At 40.2% G+C, this 24,556-nt stretch overlaps 1 protein-coding gene across 2 annotated transcripts in view; it reads left to right on the top strand.

Moving 5' to 3' along the window:
- DOK5 (docking protein 5) overlaps window positions 1-24,556 on the top strand; it is a 157,403-nt gene that overhangs the window by 65,140 nt on the left and 67,707 nt on the right. Inside the window, exons 1-2 of one of the 2 annotated variants that reach the window (XM_028498374.2) lie at window positions 12,992-13,011; window positions 16,850-16,957. Coding sequence is in view for 1 of the 2 variants with exons in the window: in XM_007113344.3 (XP_007113406.1) it covers window positions 16,850-16,957 (108 nt within the window). In the remaining variant the exon portion in view is untranslated. Of the gene's footprint in view, window positions 1-12,991; window positions 13,012-16,849; window positions 16,958-24,556 lie in introns of those variants that run through there. The other variant, XM_007113344.3, reaches the window with a different exon arrangement.

Raw genomic sequence — 24,556 nt, 5'->3', positions numbered from 1 at the left:
TTTCAATATTTTTTCTTTGTATTTAATTTTTGATAGTTTGATTAATATGTGTCTTGGTGTGTTTTTCCTAGCGTTTATCCTGTATGGGACTCTTTGTGCTTCCTGGACTTGGGTGACTGTTTCCTTTCCCATGTTAGGGAAGTTTAATTCATTTACATTCCAGGTTATTATTGATATGTATGTTCCTCTTACCATTTTCTTAATTGTTTTGGGTTTGTTTTTGTGGGTGTTTTTCTCCTCTTCTGTTTCCCACCTAGAGAAGTTTAAGCATTTGTTGTAAAGCTGGGTTGGTGGTGCTTAATTCTCTTAGCTTTTGCTTGTCTGAAAATCTTTTGATTGCTCCTTTGAATCTGAATGAGACCCATGCTGGGTAGAGTGATCTTGGCTGTAGGTTTTTCTCTTTCATCACTTTAAGTATATCCTGCCACTCCCTTCTGTCCTGCAGAGTTTCTGCTGAAAAATCAGCTGATAACCTTTTGGGGATTCCTTTGTATGTTATTTTTTGTTTTTCCCTTGCTGCTTTTAATATTTTTCTTTGAATTTAATTTTTGTTAGTTTGATTAATATGTGTCTTGGTGTGTTTTTCCTAGCGTTTATCCTGTATGGGACTCTTTGTGCTTCCTGGACTTGGGTGACTGTTTCCTTTCCCATGTTAGGGAAGTTTTCAACTATAATCTCTTCAAATATTTTCTCAGACCCTTTCTTTTTCTCTTCCTCTTCTGGGACCCCTATAATCTGAATGTTGGTGTGTTTAGTGTTGTGCCAGGGTTCTCTGAGATTTTCTTCAATTCTTTTCATTCTTTTTTCTTTATTCTGCTCCTTGGCAGTTATTTCCACCATTTGGTCTTCCAGCTCACTTATTCATTTTTCTGCCTCTGTTATTCTGTTATTGATTCCTTCTCGTGTATTTTTCATTTCACTTATTGTGTTGTTCATCTCTGTGTGTTTGTTCTTTAGTTCTTCTAGATCTTTGGTAAACATTTCTTGTATTTTCTCAGTCTGTGCCTCCATTCTATTTCCAGGATTCTGGATCATCTTTCCTGTCATTACTCTGAATTCTTTTTGAGGTAGATTGCCTATTTCCTCTTCATTTATTTGGTCTTGTAGGTTTTTACCTTGCTCCTTCATCGGTGACATATTTTTTTGCCGTCTCATTTATTTATTGTTTTATGAGTGGGATTGTGTTCCTGTCTTACTGGTTGTTTGGCCTGAGGCTTCCAACACTGGAGTTTGTAGGCTATTGGGTAGAGCTGGGTCTTGCTGCTGAGATGAGGAGCTCCGTGAGACCTCACTCTGATGAATATTCCCTGGGGTCTGAGGTTCTTTGTTAGTCCAGTGGTTCGGACTCGGAGCTGCCACCGCAGGAGCTTCGGCTCGACACCGGGCTCATGAACCAAGATCCTACGAGCCTCCTGGGGCGGCAAAAAAAAACCCCAAACAATAACAAAGTAAAAAATAAAATTAGACTGGGAAACTAACAGGTATGTTAGGAAGAATATAAAAATAAAAATATAGATGAATCAACAACCGGAAGGTACATCAGTACCACAGTAGTAATAAAGAGGAGGAGGGAAAAGAAAAAAGAAAAAAAAGGGAGGGGGCCAAAAGGCCTTGGCTGTGGAGGGCAGGGCCTAAGCAAGGGTGAGGTTTGGGTGGTGGGCCAGGCTCCCTGGGCCCAAGTGGGCAGGGCAACTGCCCTCTGCTCCTCTCCTGCTTCTCCCTCCCCTCCCACCTGCCTCTCCTGTTCTCCCCTCAGCCTCCTTCCTGTGCCCCCAGGACCCACGAGATCTGGAGGGGGCTTTTGGGGGGGATACCAGCCTGGGAGCTCAGCAGACTCCCCAGCCCGAGTGGCCAGGCGATCACCCTCCGCTCCTCTCCCGCTCTTCCTGGAGAGTCCCTCCCACCTGCCTCTCCTGATCTCTCAGGCCTCAGGGGCATGGATCCTGTCTGGCCTCCACTTCTCCTCCCCCCTCGGTCCCCCTACTTCCTACCGGTTCACTCTGGGGTTCCTCCCGTCTCCTTGGGCATCAGAGTCCCCACCAGTGGCCGGCAGGTGCCCTAGTTGTGGGGAGACGTTAACTCCACATCTTCCCACACCGCCATCTTGACTCTGCCTTCAGAATCTTTTTTTTCTTTTCTCTTTCTTTCTTTCTTTCTTTCTTTATTTTTTTTGTCACTCCACTTCCTAAAAGTCCTTTATTTGCCCCAACTCAGATTTGTGTTCTGCCTGTTGTTTTCCAAGTAGTGCCCAGATTCATGACTTCTTTCTCTCCCTTCTGTTGCTTTTACTTTTCTCTCTCATTTCTCCTTCTCTCAAAGTATCAAAAAAAAAAAAAAAAAAAAAAAAAAAGAAGTAAAGAATCTGAAAGAGAGAAAAAACCCAAATCACCCTTTTACAGAACAGTTTGGCCTTTTCTTATTTTGCCTTGACTTCTGGTAATACCTGTGCCCTGGAGGTCTCACCTTTCACCAAAGCTGTTTAAAGCATTCCCCTCTACAGTGAGTGTTACTTTAGGCTCAGAATCTTATACACCATTTTGACACAGGGTTGTAAGTTGTGGAGAAGTGACTAGAGAAAAGAAAGGGAATTTGAGCAACTAAGGGTGGTAAATTGTGGGAAGGTGACTAGGAAATTTTAACTGTAGATTAGGGTTGTTTAGTATGGTTTGGCATACAGACTCGTCTTGGTGCTGTCTCTTGTCTTCCTGGTGTAAGAGGGGGAAACACGTTTACATGTGTAAGTCCATGTCACTTAAAAAGAAAAATGTATGCCTTGCTTTTAGGCAGAAAGGGGGAAGGCAGAGAGATCCTCCTGTGTCTGATGTTTCTCAGTTGTCTTCAGCTCAAAGTAATCCTGATGTCAGAGTAGCATATTTTGGGGTGGCATACTCTGATCCTCTTCAACTGTGACAAGGTCCTCCACCCCGCCTAGTTGGTGTCTGTGAAGGCCAAGTAGGGAGCCAGGACTTTCATCTTGGCCCTTTGGTAGTTAGCCCTCTCCACCGCGGTGTCAGTGGAGACCATGTTGGGGGTCTGTACACCTCACTCAGCAGTAATGAGGTGCCTCTCCCTCTTCCCACTGGGGTGGGGTCAGAGGGGGCCTGGTGGAGGGTCAGGATTTTCACCAATGCCCAGTGGTAATGAGACCACCCCCACTGCTGTGTCAGTGGAGATCACAGGAGAAGATAAAGCTCCCCCATCAACCCAGCAGTAATGAAGGGACCCTCGGGAATAGAAGACTTTTCTGCTTGCTTTCTCGGACTTCTGTTTGCTCTGTGATGATAAGCCCCAGCTAACCTTCTAGGGAATCCAAGGCCGTGCAGTGCAGAGCTGAGTCACCCCAGGCAAACTCCAGTCCACCTGCCTTGACTGATCACCTGTGAATGAGCCGGGAGCCAGGTCAGATCAGTAGAGCTGCCTGATCCACCATCCAGTTCATGAGAAGTGAAAGATGGCTGTTCTCTTAAGCTACTAAGCTTTGGGGTGATTTGTTACATAAAAATAGCTAAGTGATAGAGAAATTTCGCCCGAGATCTGAAGGATGAGAAGGAGGCAGCCCTGTGAACAGCAAGGGGAAGAGAGTTCCAGCACATTCTCTCATCCCTCATCGGAGAAGAATGGAATATTTTGGAGACTGGGGTGCCATGAGTGAAGCAGGAAGTGGTGAGTGAAGAGGTCTGACAAATAGGCACAGGTCAGCTCGTATAGAGCCAGGCTGTGAAATTGGAACTCAGTGTTGGTGATTTTGGTTTGGTGATCACTTAAAGACTGGTTTGGAAGCCACGATGACATCATTTCTTGTTTAACTTCACAAAATATTTATTGGGTGCATACTAGCAAATGATGGTATTCTGCAAATGTAGTCTGTAATCATTATGACCCCATGCTAGGCATTGTGTTTGGGGCTGGGAGACAGATAATTATCTGTCTCTGCACATGAGAAAGTGAACTCTGTGGACTCTGCTTTATACCCTGCCATTTCTTCGGTGCTTGGAACAGGGCCTAGCACATAGTAGATGCTCAGTAAATATTTGCAAAATTAATGAGTAAATGAAGGAACCAATATGGGTGTTGTCCTTGTTTGCAGGCAAATCACTGCCTGATTGGATGGTATGAGCTGCTGACCTCTATGAAGTGCTTCCCAAGCAATATAAGCCCTTTAAATGCACTAACTTATTCCATTCTCCCAACAGGCCTACAGAGAAGATAGTGTTATTAATTTATTTTAAAAGTACAATAAAACCTTCTATTTTATATATATATATATATATATATATATATATATATATAAAACACAAATAACTGACGATTCATCATGTTTGATAATATAATGTTTTTATAAAGTTCGATGTTTAATAGGCATGACAGACTCCTTACATCCATCCTCACGTTCCATATCCTCCCTCAGATCCTGGTCCTCTTCCAGGCTTGCTTGCTCAGCTAATGGAAACCCCATTCTTCTATCAATACTTGCTTGAGCTAAAAATCTCGGAATTATCCCTCACTCTCCTTACTCTCATCCTTATATCCAGTCTCATCAGTGAGTCTTGTTGGTTCTGCTTTCAAAATATAACCGGATTCAGACCGCTTCTCGTCCCCTTCTCCACCTCCATCGTGACCCAAGGCCCCCTCACCTCCCATGTGATTTCCTGCAGCAGCAGCCTCCTGACTAGTTTCCCTGATTCTGCCTTTAGTTCCCTGCAGTGTTCTTAAAAGTGAATTGGATCATATCTTCCCTCAAAGTATCAAAAAAAAAAAAAAAAAAAAAAAAAAAGAAGTAAAGAATCTGAAAGAGAGAAAAAACCCAAATCACCCTTTTACAGAACAGTTTGGCCTTTTCTTATTTTGCCTTGACTTCTGGTAATACCTGTGCCCTGGAGGTCTCACCTTTCACCAAAGCTGTTTAAAGCATTCCCCTCTACAGTGAGTGTTACTTTAGGCTCAGAATCTTATACACCATTTTGACACAGGGTTGTAAGTTGTGGAGAAGTGACTAGAGAAAAGAAAGGGAATTTGAGCAACTAAGGGTGGTAAATTGTGGGAAGGTGACTAGGAAATTTTAACTGTAGATTAGGGTTGTTTAGTATGGTTTGGCATACAGACTCGTCTTGGTGCTGTCTCTTGTCTTCCTGGTGTAAGAGGGGGAAACACGTTTACATGTGTAAGTCCATGTCACTTAAAAAGAAAAATGTATGCCTTGCTTTTAGGCAGAAAGGGGGAAGGCAGAGAGATCCTCCTGTGTCTGATGTTTCTCAGTTGTCTTCAGCTCAAAGTAATCCTGATGTCAGAGTAGCATATTTTGGGGTGGCATACTCTGATCCTCTTCAACTGTGACAAGGTCCTCCACCCCGCCTAGTTGGTGTCTGTGAAGGCCAAGTAGGGAGCCAGGACTTTCATCTTGGCCCTTTGGTAGTTAGCCCTCTCCACCGCGGTGTCAGTGGAGACCATGTTGGGGGTCTGTACACCTCACTCAGCAGTAATGAGGTGCCTCTCCCTCTTCCCACTGGGGTGGGGTCAGAGGGGGCCTGGTGGAGGGTCAGGATTTTCACCAATGCCCAGTGGTAATGAGACCACCCCCACTGCTGTGTCAGTGGAGATCACAGGAGAAGATAAAGCTCCCCCATCAACCCAGCAGTAATGAAGGGACCCTCGGGAATAGAAGACTTTTCTGCTTGCTTTCTCGGACTTCTGTTTGCTCTGTGATGATAAGCCCCAGCTAACCTTCTAGGGAATCCAAGGCCGTGCAGTGCAGAGCTGAGTCACCCCAGGCAAACTCCAGTCCACCTGCCTTGACTGATCACCTGTGAATGAGCCGGGAGCCAGGTCAGATCAGTAGAGCTGCCTGATCCACCATCCAGTTCATGAGAAGTGAAAGATGGCTGTTCTCTTAAGCTACTAAGCTTTGGGGTGATTTGTTACATAAAAATAGCTAAGTGATAGAGAAATTTCGCCCGAGATCTGAAGGATGAGAAGGAGGCAGCCCTGTGAACAGCAAGGGGAAGAGAGTTCCAGCACATTCTCTCATCCCTCATCGGAGAAGAATGGAATATTTTGGAGACTGGGGTGCCATGAGTGAAGCAGGAAGTGGTGAGTGAAGAGGTCTGACAAATAGGCACAGGTCAGCTCGTATAGAGCCAGGCTGTGAAATTGGAACTCAGTGTTGGTGATTTTGGTTTGGTGATCACTTAAAGACTGCTTTGGAAGCCACGATGACATCATTTCTTGTTTAACTTCACAAAATATTTATTGGGTGCATACTAGCAAATGATGGTATTCTGCAAATGTAGTCTGTAATCATTATGACCCCATGCTAGGCATTGTGTTTGGGGCTGGGAGACAGATAATTATCTGTCTCTGCACATGAGAAAGTGAACTCTGTGGACTCTGCTTTATACCCTGCCATTTCTTCGGTGCTTGGAACAGGGCCTAGCACATAGTAGATGCTCAGTAAATATTTGCAAAATTAATGAGTAAATGAAGGAACCAATATGGGTGTTGTCCTTGTTTGCAGGCAAATCACTGCCTGATTGGATGGTATGAGCTGCTGACCTCTATGAAGTGCTTCCCAAGCAATATAAGCCCTTTAAATGCACTAACTTATTCCATTCTCCCAACAGGCCTACAGAGAAGATAGTGTTATTAATTTATTTTAAAAGTACAATAAAACCTTCTATTTTATATATATATATATATATATATATATATATATATATAAAACACAAATAACTGACGATTCATCATGTTTGATAATATAATGTTTTTATAAACTTCGATGTTTAATAGGCATGACAGACTCCTTACATCCATCCTCACGTTCCATATCCTCCCTCAGATCCTGGTCCTCTTCCAGGCTTGCTTGCTCAGCTAATGGAAACCCCATTCTTCTATCAATACTTGCTTGAGCTAAAAATCTCGGAATTATCCCTCACTCTCCTTACTCTCATCCTTATATCCAGTCTCATCAGTGAGTCTTGTTGGTTCTGCTTTCAAAATATAACCGGATTCAGACCGCTTCTCGTCCCCTTCTCCACCTCCATCCTGACCCAAGGCCCCCTCACCTCCCATGTGATTTCCTGCAGCAGCAGCCTCCTGACTAGTTTCCCTGATTCTGCCTTTAGTTCCCTGCAGTGTTCTTAAAAGTGAATTGGATCATATTACTTCCATTCAAAACCCTCCATCTCACTTCCCGTCTCATGCAGAGAAAAATCCAGAGTCTTTACAATAAGACCCATAAGGCCTACCCACCACCAGCGTCTCTGAATTCTCTGGACTTCTGGCGGCTTCATCACACCGGTCATGTTTCTGTGTCAAGGCCCGTTTGCTGCTGCTTCTACTTAGCGCCCCCTTCCCCCAGCCCTCCTATCTCTTTCAGGTCTTTGCTCAGACGTCACTTTCTCTTTGAGAACTTCCCTGATTACCCTATTTAAAATTGGACATATATACACTACCAAACGTAAAACTGATAGCTAGTGGGAAGCAGCCGCATAGCACAGGGAGATCAGCTCGGTGCTCTGTGACCACCTAGAGGGGTGGGATAGGGAGGGTGGGAGGGAGGGAGATGCAAGAAGGAGGAGAATTGGGGATATATGTATATGTATAGCTGATTCACTTTGTTATAAAGCAGAAACTAACACACCATTGTAAAGCAATTATACTCCAATAAAGATGTTAAGAAAAAATGGAAATGTTAAATGAATATCCCTAGAAGAGGAATGAATTTCTGTCCTCTGACAATCTCCTCTAAGTATTTTCGAAAAGTACTTGGTATATTTAACAAATAAAAATATGGTGGTACTGCCAAAAAAATAAAATAAAATAAAATAAAATAAAATTGAAATACCACTAGCAATTCTCATCTACTCTCTTGGCTTGTTTTCCTTCATGGTACTTAACACCATGTGACATATTGTGACATATTACCTGTGTACTATAAGACACATGAACATGTATGTATGCATATATATCTTGTCATCTTATTGGCTGTCTGTAAGCACAAGGAAGGCAGCAGATTCCTCCACTTTGTTTATAGCCGTGTCCTTAGTACCTAAACAGTGCTTGGCACATGGTAGGCACCCAATAAATATTTGTTGAATGAATTAATGAGTGATATCCGCTCCCCAGTTTTTTGTTTGAATAGAATGCTCACCCAGTAGTCAAGATTCTCTAGCATTTCTTTGGTTTTTTTCTCTAAGGCTGCTTAAAAGTAGAAGCTAAATAAGGACATATAACTGTGTATGGCTTCTTCAGGCAGCTCTCCTGTTTCTTACTTCTCTTCCTCCTGTGTGGATCCGGGGGACAGAAAGGAATTGGGGAGAGAAGGAAAGGAGCCATCACGTTTCCCTCTCTACAGTGTCCGCTCTCTACAGTGGTCAGCTTTGTCTGACAAGGGAAGGGTTTCCTGTGTGTGGCAAGAACAGCTGGTGGCCGATACTGATTCCATGAGAATTTTTCCAAATAACCTTGTATTACTTGTTTGATTATTACTAAAAATATGTGTATATAGTTACATGTGAAGAATATATAAATGAAGAAATCAGCAAAATAAGGCAAAAAAGGTAGGGAGGGGGCCAGTTTTTGCAGGTTCTGGAATGTCTTGTTAAGACTTTGGTTTTTTACCCCAAAGGCAACAGACAGCCTCAGAAATGCTTAAGCAGTGGATTGTTGTGGTCAGATGAGTGTTTTAAAGGTCACCCCAGATGTCCTGCAGGAAGTGGATTGAAAGTGGCAAGAATGAAAGCAGGGAAACTCTGAAGCTCAGGAGGTGGTGGCTTAGATTAGGGTGGTGGTCCCTGCAGAAAAATAGATATTCCAGGTTTAACCAGAAGGTGAAATACACAAGAGTCAGTGACCGATGGATTGTGTTAAAGTTTTTTTTTCGAAAACAGTTAACTGTTTTCATCATGACTCTCATGTAGATGTAGAAAGAGCACGTGTTGAAGATTCTACTTAGCTTATTAATTGAATGAGAGAGCAACACAGAATATTATAATAACTAGTTCTAAGGGGAATCCAAAGAACCTACATGTTTATATATCCAGCATAGCGAAATGCATGTTCCCAAGGAGGCAAAACTAGCTTCATGACAGTGGGGGAGGGAAATCAACAGAAGCTCTACAGAATTTGCATCTTTATGGACTAGAATTATTTTGCATTTCTATCAGTAATCTAAGTTTAGAGTTGTAGAATAGCTCCCACAGAATCAGAAGCAGATAATACTGGATGTGTGTGTCCTAGAGAATGCATAGTTTTCCATTGAAGCAGACATTTTCGTCCTGTCGTCGTGTGTGCATGTTTGTGTGTGCATGTGTGCGTGTGTGCGTGTGTGTGTGAGGGGAGGTGGGGAAGGGTGGAAATATAGCTCTCAGTCCTTTTGGACGAGCAACTGGGGCTTATTTACTGAATGAGTATATATACTGGAGTAGAAACAGATTAAAAACAAGGGACAACCTACTTTTTTTACTTAATAACTTACTAATAGCATTTTCTATGGTATAAATATTATCTTACAACATCATTTTTAATGACGGCAATTTCTAGTTTACAGAGATGCCATAATTAATTAAGCTAGTCCCCTGGAACATTTAGAGTGCTTTCAGTTTTTATGCCAAAGAATCCTATTCCCATATGTTTGCATATTTCCTCAATTATTTCCTCAGGGGAAAGTTCCTAGAAATGATTTTTCCAGGTCAAAGGGTAGGCATGACTTACCCTCTAGAAAGGTTGTGCTAAATTACTTCACCATCAGCAAAGGATTGACATAGGTAATTTATTGCCTGTGGATGCTTTTGAAGTATTTTTAATCCTCTTTGTACAAATTTTATTTTATGATTAATTATCTCAATTTTGCACGTATTTTTCTTTGCAGTGAATTTAAAATGAGCCTTGCGACCCACCGTGCAAAACCTTCTCCAAATTAGCATTTCTTTCCTTACAAATGAAAGGTATATATAAATGATAGGCATAGAGTCACGTTGTTTACTCAATGGAAAGATTTTTTCCCCTCATGAAATACATAATTCTGAACCAGCTCATTATTTTGGTAGGTGGAGTTGGTAGCAGCCTACCTGTTACGATGCCATGATGCCAAACAACTACTTCTCTTATACTCTTCATCTGTCACCTTCTGAAATACCATAATGACAGAGTCCTTCATAAGACGAGAAAGTTTTAAGCATCTTGGTCTCAGAGATCATCCTGGTCAAAATTCTAATATTGTGGAAGGATTACTTGCAGACAGTGGCAGACAGGATGGAGGGGGATTATCGCTCTGCTTCCAGGTTGCATCATCCAACACCGTTTTCTATGGCTGTTGGGTTGAACTTGGATTGTGGTATTTCATCAGACACAGAGGAGCCCAGGACTCTGGGTGGGCAGCTAGTTACTGTGGCCATGCATCGGCCAAAGTGGAGGGCTGGGCACTCCTAGAGAAGTAACTGGTCAGCTCTAGGGAGCTGACTACACATACCAGCAGGGAGCCAGCTAGCCAGGACATTGGTTTACTGCAGCTGTAACTAATGAATAACAAGAGACTAAAGTTTAGAGAGGGAAGGAAGGCCAAGAAAAGCTGAGAACTTACATGAGATACTTACCACATAGTTAGAAATACTCGGCACGTTTGAGTTTCTGGACTGCAGTCAAGGATACTGAATACTTTGTTACTTAAGGAGGGAGAGAGTGGAATTCTTTTCAAAGAAAACACATCTTACAAAGTGCTAGGCTAACTTGCAGTCCTGGAATAAGGTCTTCAGACCCCAACTGCAGAAATACTCCATTAAAAACTATCACTCTTGGTGAGCACTTGGTGCCAGGGAACTTAAAATCACAAATGCAAATGTCACACCAAAATAGCTCGACGATAAAGTCGTCGTCCAGATGAAAGAGCATATGGTTACAGCGAAATGTCTCTTTTTAGATTATGATAAGCATGAAAATCAACTTCTTACAGACAGCTCGACCCTCGGCATAAGTTTATGCATCTCTAGGAAATCAGCTTTTCTGGGACAATCCTGGAGGAATGGTTAAGAGCTTGTTCTTCAGAATCAAGCAAACCAAGGTTGGAATGCTGGCTTGTTTCTACCAGTTTCACGCCCTTGAGTAGTACTCAGTGAGTAACCTCACTAAGGCCTTATTTCCTTGTTGTAAAATGGGAATAATGACAGCATCTGTTTTATAGGGCTATTGGTAGGGTTAGTTGAGATAATGCACAAAGAAGGATTAGCATTCTGCCGTGCACAAAGGGTTTGACCAATGCTAGGTGTGGTTACTAACACCCTGGATAAGAAGAATATTTGATTTGTTTTGGAGAATAAATAAAAACAGGATTAGAATGTGAGAAATGAGGCTAATTTAGCATTATAAGACGGAGGATATATCTTTAGAACTGGAGAGAATGCCCTGAGAACAGAAAAATCTATCTGAGTACAGGAAGCGGATGCTGGCAAAATGGAAAACAATCCTAACTTACCTTTTCTCCCCAAAGTGCACCTTCCCTGTGTAGAATACGATAACTGTAAAAAGCTAGAGCTGAGATGCTAATGTCTCTGCCTGTAAAAGGCCTCTTTAGGACAGCATCTGCATCCATTGTAGAGCAGTGGGTCCCAGCAGTGGACGGCGAGACCAGAAATGTGTGGAGTATGTGGTGGAGGGTGTTGAAAGGCATCAAGTCAACATTTTAATAGACGTTGAAGTTAAATTTGGCTTGTGGGGAGATATGGGATATATAGGGATCCTCACCTAGGGGATATCTCCTCCCCTCTTTCCCTGAACAGGGACATGTCAACCAGATTTTTATGTTCATCAAAAGGTGACCTGAGCTTAAACAGTTGAGAAATACTGCCAAAGACCAGAGGTTGGCAAACTGCAGTCTGTGAGTGACATCTGGCCCACTGCCTGTTTTTTTAAATAAATTTTCTTGGAAGATAACTACACCTTTCATTTATATATATCCTCCTATGGCTGCTTTCATGCTACCACTGCAGAGTTCAGTAGTTGCAACAAGGGCCTGTGACCCTCAAAGATTAAAATATTTACTGTCTGGCCCTTTACAGAAAAAAGTTTGCTGATACTTGCGCTAGACTGTGAAGTCCTAAATGGTCACAGCTTACTTAAGCTTTCTGCTTTTCTTGAGCTTATGTAAAGGCAGTATATAATTCTCCTTTTAACAGAAATTTTGTGACCAAAATTTGCTTTCTGTTATCTTCATAAGTTGCATCCTATAGGGATTTTCCTGCTCAGGGAACTGAGATCCCACGAGCCATGTGGCGTGGCCAAAAAAAAAAAAAAAAAAAAAAAAATCCTATAGAGGTTTAGTTTGTGACTCTGTTGTTCAGACATTGTGATGGACTGCTAATGAAATTAGGAACTGCAAGCAAATTCTAAATTGTTTCAGCTGTTCCTTGGCCCTGGAAATCTTGGTGAATTTACCAGGCTAGACTTTGTTAGGAAAAATAGCTAGTAAAAATATCAGGGATTTGAAACCAGAGCTAATTAGTTATTAAGGATCTCAAGTTTTAAAGAAAGGGAAGACAATGGAAAAAATAACAGAAATCATATATGGTTTGATGACAATTTAAGGCTGAAAATTAGGTGTAGTAAAACCACCACCACCACCCAGAAAGTACACACTGAAGGAGATTTTTATGTAACTGCTAAATCTCACGTACATCCGCTCAGGTTGTCAGAACTGTGTGATGTGCTTGTCTGTTTTAGCTTCGACAGTGGCGTGTGTGGATTGACTTGTCCAAAGCCAGGACTTGGAAGATATTCCCATAACCTCATATTCTTCAACTCTGCAGTCTTGGCTCAGCGTGCGCTCACCTGTAGCAGTGGTTCTGACTTTGCCCCCCGGGGAACATTTGGCAATGTCTGGAGATAGTTCTGGTTGTCAGCAGGGTAGGAGGGGTGTGCTGCTGGCGTTCAGTTGGAGAAGCAGCCCTGCCCTTCCCACTACCCCAAATTACCTTGTCTAAAATGCCAGCTGTGCTGAGAATGCGGAACCCTGATGCAGAGAAGGTGAGAGATTTCAACCTGAAAATTACTCTGTCATTAGATTCTCTAAGAGTAGAGTTATCACTAGGATTACCTACTCCTCATGTCCAGTTTGAAACTGCACTTTGCTCTCATGGTTGGGATAAACATTTTTTAGTTAAAACAAGTCAATTGAAGGAAAAATGTTAGTTCAAAAATACTATAGATGGTCAGTGGATGTGTTATATGAAATATGAAGGAGATGGTTGAATGAATTAATTCAAGAAAAAAAATGCCCTATGCTATTATGCAAATGAGATCATTCTCCGATTGTGGTCCTTTTAACCATGTCAGGGTTACTCCAACTAATGTTCCCATGTTCAGTGAGTCCTCCTGTTTCATTTCCTCTAACCAGTTTTGAAATATTGAGAACAGGTTTTTAATTCTCTGATACTTGGTGGCTCTTCTGTTCTTGGGACCGAGTGTAGGGCTGGTGAAATGGGGAGTTTCCTGTAGTTCAGCATCTTTCACTTTCACCTTCACTGTGTCTCAGGACAGCATCTCACGCTGCTCCAAGTCCAAAGCCGCTGCACATCACTTGTTGGAAACCACACAGCCCAGAGGCCCTCGTCGTGGATGGAGCATTTGTTGGAGGGCTCTTTGTTGTCAGTCCCACGTGGGAAGCACTGGGTTGTCTGAAAGTCTTTATGAATATTCATGGCATTGGTTGGCAAATTACAAACAAAATCCCTGGGGAATATGGTACAGAGCCAATTTGTCTGGCCCTACCCCAAGAGGTTCTGATGCAGTCGACCTTGGCTAATCTCTAGGAATCTGCATAATTAACAATTGTCCTGAGTGAGGCTGGGCCAACATGGAGAATCACTGAACCCCCTTTTCATAAACCAAGTTTTGGGGTTTTCCTTATCTCCTGATGAACCAACATGTTTTAATCTGTTCCGGGGTGACTTTCCAGCCAATAGTTATAAGCAATATTGCATGTGAATTTATACACTAGTACTCTTGCAGTTATTTGATTATAACATTGCACTTTTGCTCTTACTATTGATACTTAATAGAGCAAAAGAAAAACCAAAATCTCCTAAGTGTAATATGGATGAATCAAAGATGGAAATCACTAGGCATGCTGAAATGGAGGAATCTTTAGCTTGTGTTTGATAGACTTCAGACAGAAGCCAGGCAAATAGAGGTTTGATTGTGAAGAAAATGAATTTTTTTTTTTTTTTTAAGTAGAAATACTGTCATTCAAGGTTGGGTCTAAAAGTTGAGGCATAGTTAGGAAATATAAAATATCCCCTTTGGTGAAAATATTTTTTTCCCCATAGTAGGCATATTTCTTGCATACCTTAGCGTGCTGTCTTTAACACATTTTCAGGGCCATGTCCAGAAGAAAGGGGTTGCCAATAATAGAATGACAGTGAGAAACCTATTTTCCACATCCTTTATTTGAACAATCAGGGTGACAGTCATTCCCGATGTAATTACAGTCCTCTCTCTGGTGGTTAGGTTTTAAGGGAGCTGGTGATCTCATCTGTTATTCAGACATCAGCGAGATGTTGGTAAGTCTTCTATTTGCCAACCATAGCCCTGAAAATGTTAATTTGCATGGCTGACTCTCCACCCTGAAAAGGATTTTGGGTTTGAATTCTTACCAGTGGCTCTTGCCACTTGGCTTTCTAAAGTTACCTAGTCTAGTGGATGATTAGACTTTGGTCTGGTAGCAAAAGAATTAGGTAACTGTTATTAGATTAGGCTGTAATTTTTAAGATCTTTTACATTTTTTGTTAAAAATTTATAAGCATTTTGTTTTAAGATAATTGTAGACTCACATTTGGTTGTAAGAACTATTACACAAAGATCCTATACCATTTATCCAGTTTCTCTAGTGGTAACATCTTTGAAACAACAATGCAATATTATAACCAAGATAATGACATTCATAGAGTCAAGATACAGGACAGTCTCATCACTGCCGGGACCCCTCATGTTACCTGTAGAGACACAGCCCCTCTTCCATTCTGCTCCCTTCTCACACACCCCTCACCCCTGATAACCACTAATCTAATTTCCATTTCTATAATTTTGTCATTTCAAGAATGCTATTAATGCGGTCATGCAGTATGTAACCTTTTGGGTTTGGCTTTTTTCCCCCCCACCCAGCGTCATTCTCTGAAGACGCATTCATATTGTTTTTATAGCTGAGTGGTATTCTATGATATGGATGTTCCCCAAATGGTTTAACCATTTACCCATTGGAGAATAGACGGGTTGTTTCCAGTTTTGCGCTGTTACAAATGCAGCTGCTTATGAACATTCATGTTCACATCTTTTTGTGTGTGGGAAGTTTCCATTTCTCTGGCATAGAGTCCTAAGAGTGCAATTGTAAGTCCTATGTTGCTTGCTTAGTTTTTTAAGAAACTGCCAAACTGTGTTTCAGAGCTGTACCATTTTACATTCCCACCGGCAACGTATTATAATATGAGTGATCCAGTTTCTCAGCATCCTTGTCAACATTTGGTGGCATTATTATTATTAATATTTTTTATTTCAGCCAATCCGATAGGTGTGTACTGATGTTTCATTGTGGTTTTAATTTACATTTCCATGAAGGCTTAATGATGATGAACATTTTCTCATGTGCTTCTTGATCATCTGTATATTCTCTTTGGTGAAATGTCTGTCTTTTTTCCATTTTGTAAGTGGATTGTTTGGTTCTTTACTATTGAGATATGAGGACTCTATATATTCCAGATACTAACCCTTTGTCAGATATGTGGTTTGCAAATATTTTTTTCCCAGTCTGTAGCTTGTCTTTTCATTCTCTTAGCAGAATTTTTCACATAGAGAAAGTTTTAAATTTTGATGAGGTACAATGTGGCAACGTTTTCTTTTATGGATTGTGCTTTTGGTGTGAGGTCTAAGAACTCTTTGTTCAGACCATGATCCCAAACATTTCCTCCTTTTTTCCCCCTAAGCATTTTATAGTTTTTTTTAATATTTAAGTCCATTTTCAGTTAAGTTTTGTATGAGTGTTTTGGGTTAAGGAGTTTGTTTATTCCCTATGGATATTCAGGTATTCGAGCACCATTTGTTTAAAAGGCTCCCCTCCCTCCATTGCTTTTCCACTTTTGTCTCCATGTTTTTATGACCCTTGGTAAGTTCAGTGACTGTGCAAGATGAAAGCCAATAGAATTGATTTTAATTATTTTACTGATATCTTTGGATATTTAAGAAATAACAAATTCTCTTTCCTTTAATTTACAGTATTAACGTTTTACAGTATTAACTTGGATTGCACCCTAGCCTGGCAATAATCTTTGAGTCTCTGGGTTGAATTTTCTGAGGGAGAATCTGGTTGGTGTTCATCAGCATTATGAGCTAGTCTAGTGTCTGGCCCAACTCTTGACCGTCAGTTATGAGGAATGTCACATGACACACAGGGACTGTCTCTTTCTAGGACTTAAAGTCTTTGGCATATATCAGGCCTATGATGTCCATATACAGTGGCATTTGAAATTAGAGCATGTGCCGTAAATGCTTATATTATTTGCACTGATTTGGGATTTTTATTTCTGGGACTTTTTCTGCAAGGTTTCTACTGGTGGTGTTGTCAAAGTATGAAGAAATTTGCCTGCAAATACTTATTTTCTTTGGATTCCAGTGATTTTCTGAATGACATAATACACCCATTGTGGAAACGGTTTGGGGTTTTAAAATTTTATTTTCCCGAAGCAACATCACATTTATGGCTTATGAATATTTTACAAGTGAAAACATCAAAAACGAAAATATTTAAATGTAAATGCCAGTAATATCTGAGTCAGTAGTGATGCTGAGTGCTGTCTTTGTGTTTCCTTTGCAGATTTATCAACGATGTTGGTTAGTATTCAAGAAAGCTTCAAGCAAAGGTCCAAAAAGACTGGAGAAATTTTCCGATGAACGTGCTGCATATTTTAGGTGTTATCATAAGGTAAGACTCGATTGTTGTAGCTTTGCAGAAATCTGTTCATAACTAGGGAACTCAAGTTCATTGAGTCTGAAAACTTGTCTTGCTTTTTAAACAAAGGTACAAATGATACTTTTTCCAAGGACAAAAACATCTCTAAAATAATATCTACTTGCTCATCGTTTAAAATAATTGACTGATGTGAAGTCCCTCTTCTGGTTTCCTACTATTTGTTGTTGTTTTTCCAATCTCTACTGTAGAAATCACCATGTTTTGTAAATTTTCAATTGCGTGGTAGGCCCTTCTCCCAACATTGAAGCCCCTGGAGGGTCAGGATTGGATCTCATTATGTCTATCACAGTGCCTGATACAGAATAGATCCTCAGTCAGTGCTTGAAATGTGGGGTGAGGAGGGAGGGGAAGAAGCTGGAAGAGGTGGATCCAGTAGCACAGAAATTTAGCCAGGTGAGGGAAAGTGAATAACCTTCCCTTTTGTGCAAATTCTCCAAAAGTGGTGACTTTCCAACATCTTACTAAGGGCCTGTGTTGACACCTTGGTTTATACAATAATGAAAAGCAGTAGAACAAGCTGTATTCCTTCTCAGCTTAGAGACACAGAGTATGCTATGCTTTAAAGGTGCATCTATACAGACATAAGGGAAGGAAAAGCACAGAGCAAGACTTTTGAGACAAGTAGGAAAGGGAGTCAAGAGTAGCATCTTTCATGTGGTTCATTTCCCCACAATTTCATAGCGAAGTTCTACCTTCCAGGGTCAGCCCCATTTCCAGCCTTCCTTCTCTCCAAAAGAGAACCCAAGTATACTTCTGTATGAGTCTAGATTTCCTCTACTGTTTATCCTCCCTATGCCAGATATTACCACTATTCAAATAAAATTTTTTTTGTCCTCAGGAAGGAGTTGTTGCGAATCTATTATTTAGGACCGGTGATCCAGGAAGCCAGGGAGAGCGTAACTTTGAACCCTTGAAAATAATCTTGAGCCAGTCTCTCCATTTCTATAACACCTGAAACTACTGATGTCCAGTCATTTTGGACCAGATGTAATATGTCCCACTTATCCCGTGCATACCCAGTGTCTGTTCTTGTAACAAGATGGCGAACAATGATATAGGAACGACGTGCTTCATTTTAATTTGAGAGGTCTTGCCTTAAAACGGAGCTCAAGATGCCCAAAGGGGTGTTTGGTTTATCTCTAGGACAAGGACAGAGTTGCTTCCTTTCTCCTTCCCTTACCTGGCACTGATTCCTCTCCTCCACCTCTCAGGTCCATCACATCCTGGTGACTACACTTTCTGCTGTGGTTGAAAATCACTCATTCTTCATTGCCTTCACACTATAATTAACAAGGTCATCCAAAGGCTTCACCCCTAGGCAGCCAGAACTTGTGGTTATACATCAGTTCTCCTCTTGAGAATCCCAGCCAGTCTGTAACTTTACAGTCTCCATCTGCGCTAGGTTCTGTGCTTGTGTCCCAACCACCCAAATTCATATGTTGAAACCTAATCCGCAGTTGTGATGGTATGTGGAGGTGGGACCTTTGGGAGATGATTTGGTCATGAGGGTGGAGCCCTTGCGAATGAAATTAGTGCTTTTATCAAAGAGGCCCGGGAGAGCTCGTTCCTCCCTTCCGCCAGCTGAGGACACAGAATCTATGAACCAGGACACCAGACACTGAATCTGCCGGTGCCTATACCTTGGTCTTCCCAGACTCCAGAACACTGAGAAATACATTTCTGTTGTTTTTCAGCCACCCAGTCTATGGTGACTTGTTACAACAGCCTGAGTGGACTAGGATACCGTCAGACTCGTTCTGTTTGCTCATTGTGTGTGACCACTGATGTTGATCAGTGCTTCCTTGTTTTGGTAGAGTTGTATATATTTCCAGAAATATCTGATTCTTCACAATCCCCTGTACCAACCTTTCTGAATGCAGAGAAATAAATAGGCTGTATTTTGGTTACAGACCTATATATTCCTAAGAGAAGAAAGAGGACAGGTGAGGAGTATTTTATAGGAACTCCCCAAATCCAATCCATCAGCAGATGGTGTCGGCTCTGTGTTCAATATGCAGAGAGACTCTGAATGTTTCTTACAACCTCTGTTGCTACTGCTGTGGTCGAAGCCACCAGGCTGCCTAATTCCCAGCCCTCTGAAGTCTATTCGAAACACTTATATCACATCCTGATCCTCTAGCTCAGAACCCTCAGCCAAGTTCTTATAAATGGCCTACACATCACTCATGTGACTCCCTGTCGCCTCTTTAACTTCATCTGCACAGTTTCCCCAATCCAACTTTATTCTGCGACGGGTGCCCTGGTCTCCTTACTCTCCGCAGAACATGCCAAGCACATTCCTACCTTCGAACTTGCTCTTCCCTTTGCTTTGGCTCTCCCAGCAAATATCCGCAAAGCTCAAGTCCTTACTTTGTTCGGGTCATTGTTGAAATTCCTCCTCTACATGAGGCCATTGCCTTCCCCCATTATTTAAAATGGAATCCTTGGACACCCTCCCTCTCCATCTCCCTTTATTTTTCTCTTTAGCACTTATCACTACATACATATCGACTTGGTTGTTTCTTATTGTCTTTACTACAACACCACCAAAAATAAGCTCCACAAGGGCAGAGATTTTTTGGGGGGGCGTAAGTCTGCTTCTACTCCTTATCAGGGCCTAACACATAGCAGACACTTTTTAAACTATTGATTGAAAAGCTATGAATATTATCGACAGAGGACATGGAATACATGTAGATGTCTTTGTGTCACACTTTTATTTAGCTTATCAGAAAATCTTGAGAAATCTGAAAGCAGGAAAAGGAATTTTGATTTGGAGGAAATGGGGTGCACGGGGTTGGGGGCAGAGAAAGCCAGGATGGGAAGTTTTATGAGGACAGACTCAGATATACAACCAGAGTGGGCTGAAAAGAGTCCCCTTGAATGTGAAACAGGGAAGGGGAGATTGAGGACAAACTTGCCCCATTTCCCAGACTTCTACCTGCTGGCTTTGGAATTTAATAGGTAAATCTTTGGGGAGTGTGATAAGCCACATTCTCTTTCATCTATAATAATCATTAACCAGAGCTCAAAGCATCAGAATGGAAGAATTATCTACACTAAGCCTCCAAGCCCTTGGTGAGTTCCTGTAACCTATTCATCGTCCTTACTCTTTCAGGCCTGATACGTTTAGTATTAATCTCTCAGGGGCATATAAAAAGCTGGAGTAACTCTGAGATGTGCACTTTTTGTCTAAATTCTGTGTAATTTATGAATCTTGATAATACTAGGGTGATAAGTAGCACACTGTGAACAGATTTCAGAGTTCATTTGAATACAAGTAAAGCAATTTCCAAAAGAAATGAACTGTATATTATGCTATTTGATCAACACATAGATGATGTGGCATATACACCCATATCTCTCCTGTAGGACATCTGTAGCATTTATGGGAATATAGTGCTTCTTTTGTTTCACTTTTAAAGATATTATTATGGAAAAAATGCCAGCTTTATGTATGTGATTCTTTTTAGAAGTTTTCAAAGCAAGAAATTGTCTGTAGAATTTTAAAACTTGGTGCTTTCCTCACTGACAAGGGAGCTAAAGGTGCTCTCATAAAAAATTTGAAAATAAATATATGAATAATGCACATACAGAACCATTCATTTTTCATGTCTTCTTCTGTGAAGCACCCCTCAAGCACCCACAGCTGTCAGAGACGGCTGTGAATTTGATTAACTGTAATTGCAACGATATTAAGACTCCAGTGACTTTATTTTTCATTTATTTCTTTCCAGTTTTATTGAGAAATAATTGACATACATCACTGTCTAAGTTTGAGACAAAGGACTCCAGCGACTTTAAATATTATAGTTCCTGACCTTCTTGTGAAACACAAGTTTATTGTTTTCACTCAGCAAATCAAAGTTGCTCACACCAACCAGAAGGGGGGTTGAGAATTTCTGTGCATACTTTTACTTTTTTGAGATGAATAACAACTGGGAAGAAATCTAAGTAGAGAGACGATTGTCTGTTGTTTTTGAGACCAAGGCAGTTAGTGTGGTGGGAAGTATGCTGGCCCTGGGCTTGGTAAACCTACTTTCTCTTTTCCCTTTTTTTCTTTTCTTTCTCTTTTTTCCTTTTTCAGCTAACCTCACTTTATTTATTTATTTATTTAAGTAAAGTGGTTATACACATATTATGTTAGTTTCAGGTGTACAGCATAGTGATTCAGTTTTTTTTCCAATTAATTTTTATTGGAGTATAGTTGATTTACAATGTTGTATTAGTTTCTGCTGTACAGCAAAGTGATTCAGTTATACATGTACCATATATCCACTCTTTTTAGATTCTTTCCCCATGTAGGTCATTACAGAGTATTGAGTAGAGTTCCCTGTGCTGTACTGTAGGTCCTTATTAGTTATCTATTTTATATATAGTAGTGTATCTATGTAAGTCCCAGTCTCCCAATTTATCCCTCCCTGCCCTTTCCCCCTATAAAACTCTTAGACGAAAATATAGGCAGAACACTCTCTGACATAAAGCACAGCAATATCTTTTTTGATCCACCTCCTAGAGTAATGAAGATAAAAACAAAAATAAACAAATGGGACCTAATTAAACTTAAAAGCTTTTGCACAGCAAAGGAAACCATAAAAAAGCCGAAAAGACAGTCCACAGAATGGGAGAAAATATTTGCAAACAAAGCGACTGACAAGGGGTTAATCTCCAAAATATACAAATGCTGTACAGCAAAGTGATTCAGTTATACATGTACCATATATCCACTCTTTTTAGATTCTTTCCCCATGTAGGTCATTACAGAGTATTGAGTAGAGTTCCCTGTGCTGTACTGTAGGTCCTTATTAGTTATCTATTTTATATATAGTAGTGTATCTATGTAAGTCCCAGTCTCCCAATTTATCCCTCCCTGCCCTTTCCCCCTATAAAACTCTTAGACGAAAATATAGGCAGAACACTCTCTGACATAAAGCACAGCAATATCTTTTTTGCTCCACCTCCTAGAGTAATGAAGATAAAAACAAAAATAAACAAATGGGACCTAATTAAACTTAAAAGCTTTTGCACAGCAAAGGAAACCATAAAAAAGCCGAAAAGACAGTCCACAGAATGGGAGAAAATATTTGCAAACAAAGCGACTGACAAGGGGTTAATCTCCAAAATATACAAACATCTCATGCAGCTCAATATCAAAAAAACAAACAACCTGATCAAAAAATGGGCAGAAGATCTTAATAGACATTTCTCCAAAGAAGACATACAGATGGGCAAAAAGCACATGAAAAGATGCTCAACATCACTAATTATTAGAGAAATGCAAATCAAAACGACAATGAGATATCATCACCTCAAACAGGTCAGAATGGCCACATCAAAAAATCTACAGATAATAAATGCTAGAGAGGGTGTGGAGAAAAGGGAACCCTCGTGCACTCTTGGTGGGAATGTAAATTGGTACAGCCACTATGGAGAACAGTATGGAGGTTCCTTAAGAAACTAAAAATAGAGCTACCATATGAGATCCAGCAATCCCGCTCCTGGGCATATATCCGGAGAAAACCATAATTCGAAAAGATGCATGCACCCCAATGTTCATTGCAGCACTATTTACGATAGCCAGGACATGGAAGTAATCTAAATGTCCATCGATGGAGGAATGGAAAAAGAAGATGTGGCACATATATACGATGGAATATTACTCAGCCATAAGAAAGAAGGAAATAATGCCATTTGCAGTGACATGGATGGACCTAGAGACTGTCATACTGAGTGAAGTAAGTCAGACAAAGACAAATATGATATCACTTATATGTGGAATCTAAAAAGTGATTGAGCATTTTTGCAGATTCTACTCCATTATAGGTTATTACAAGATAATGGGTATAATTCCCTGTGCTATATCCTTCTTGCTTATCTATTTTATATGTAGTAGTTTGTATCTGTTAATCCCGTACCCCTAATTTGTCCCTCCCCTCTCCCCTCTCTCCTTTGGTCACCACAAGTTTCTTTTCTGTATCTGTGAGACTGTTTCTATGTTGCATAAAAATTCGTTTGTATTATTTTTTAGATTCCACATATAAGTGATATCATACTGTATTTGTCTTTCTCTGACTTATTTCACTAAGCATAATATTCTCTAGGTTCATCCATGTTGCTGCATATGGCAGTATTTCATTCTTTTTTATGGCTGCGCAATATTCCACTGTGTGTGTGTGTGTGTGTGTGTACACACACGCACACCCCGTCTTCTTAATCCAGTTGTCTGTTGATGGCACTTGAGTTCCTTCCATGTCTTGGCTATTTTCAATAGTGCTGCTATGAGCAATGTAATCCCCTTGAGATTCATCCAAGTTGTTGTGTTGTGTGTTTCAATATTCTGTCCCTGTTTATTGTTAAGCAATGTTCCATAGTATGGAGTACCACAGTTTATTTACATTCATCCACTGAAGAACTAGTTGTTTCTAATTTTTTATTATTATGGATAAAATTTTTATCTTTCTTGGATAAACTCCCAAGAGTGCAACTACTGGATCATATTGTGGCTGCATGTTTATTTTTATAAGAAATTGCTAACCTGTCTTAACAGAGTGGCTGTGAATTTTACATTCCTACCAGCAATGAATGACTGATCCAGTGTCTCTGCATCTTCACCAGCATTTGGTGGTATCACTATTTTTATTTTAGTCATTCTGATAGTGATATCTCATTGTGGTTTTCATTTGTATTCCCTAATGGCTAATGATGTTGAACATATTTTCATGCACTTAATTACCATCTGTATATCTTTTTCTATGAAATATCTCTTCATATATTTTTACCAATTTTTAATAGATTTTTTTTTTTAACCATTGAGTTTTGGTGATTTTTTATGTAGTCTAGATTCTACTCTTCTGTCAGGTATGTTGTTGCAAAGATTTTCTTTTCCATAGCTTATCTTTTATCCTCTTAACAGGATCTTTTGCAGAACAGAAGTTTTAACTCTAATGAGGTCCAGTGTTTGAATTTTTACTTTTATGGATTATGTTTTTGCTGTCAAGTAAAAACTCTTTGCCTAGCCTTGGATCCTGAACATTTTCTTTTTCTAAAATTTTATAGTTTTAAGTTATATATTTAAGTTCGTGATTCATTTTGAGTTTAATTTTTGTATAAGGTGTGAGATGTAGGTTGAGTTTCATTCTTTTTACCTAAGGTTGCCCAATTATTCCAATACCATTTGTTGTAAAAAAAAAAAAAAAAAAAAAAGTTACTTTTTCCCACTGAAATACTTTTTCACATTTATCAAAAATCATTTGGGCATATTAGCAGAAGTCTATATCTGGGTTCTCTTTTCTTTTTCATTGAGCTATGTATCATATTCTCTTGATTACTGTAAATATATACTAATCTTTAATACTGGGTAGAATGATTGCTTCCACTTATTCATTTTCTAAAGGTTGTTTTAGATATTTTAGTGCCTTTCCATAAAATTTTTTTTTTTTTTTAACATCTTTATTGGAGTATAACTGTTTTACAATAGTGTGTTAGTTTCTCCTTTACAACAAAGTGAATCAGTTATACATATACATATGTTCCCATATCTCTTCCCTCTTG

Source organism: Physeter macrocephalus, chromosome 14 (genome assembly GCF_002837175.3).
Source record: "Physeter macrocephalus isolate SW-GA chromosome 14, ASM283717v5, whole genome shotgun sequence".
Lineage (NCBI taxonomy): Eukaryota > Metazoa > Chordata > Mammalia > Artiodactyla > Physeteridae > Physeter > Physeter macrocephalus.
This window is presented reverse-complemented; position numbering and strand designations above follow the sequence as displayed.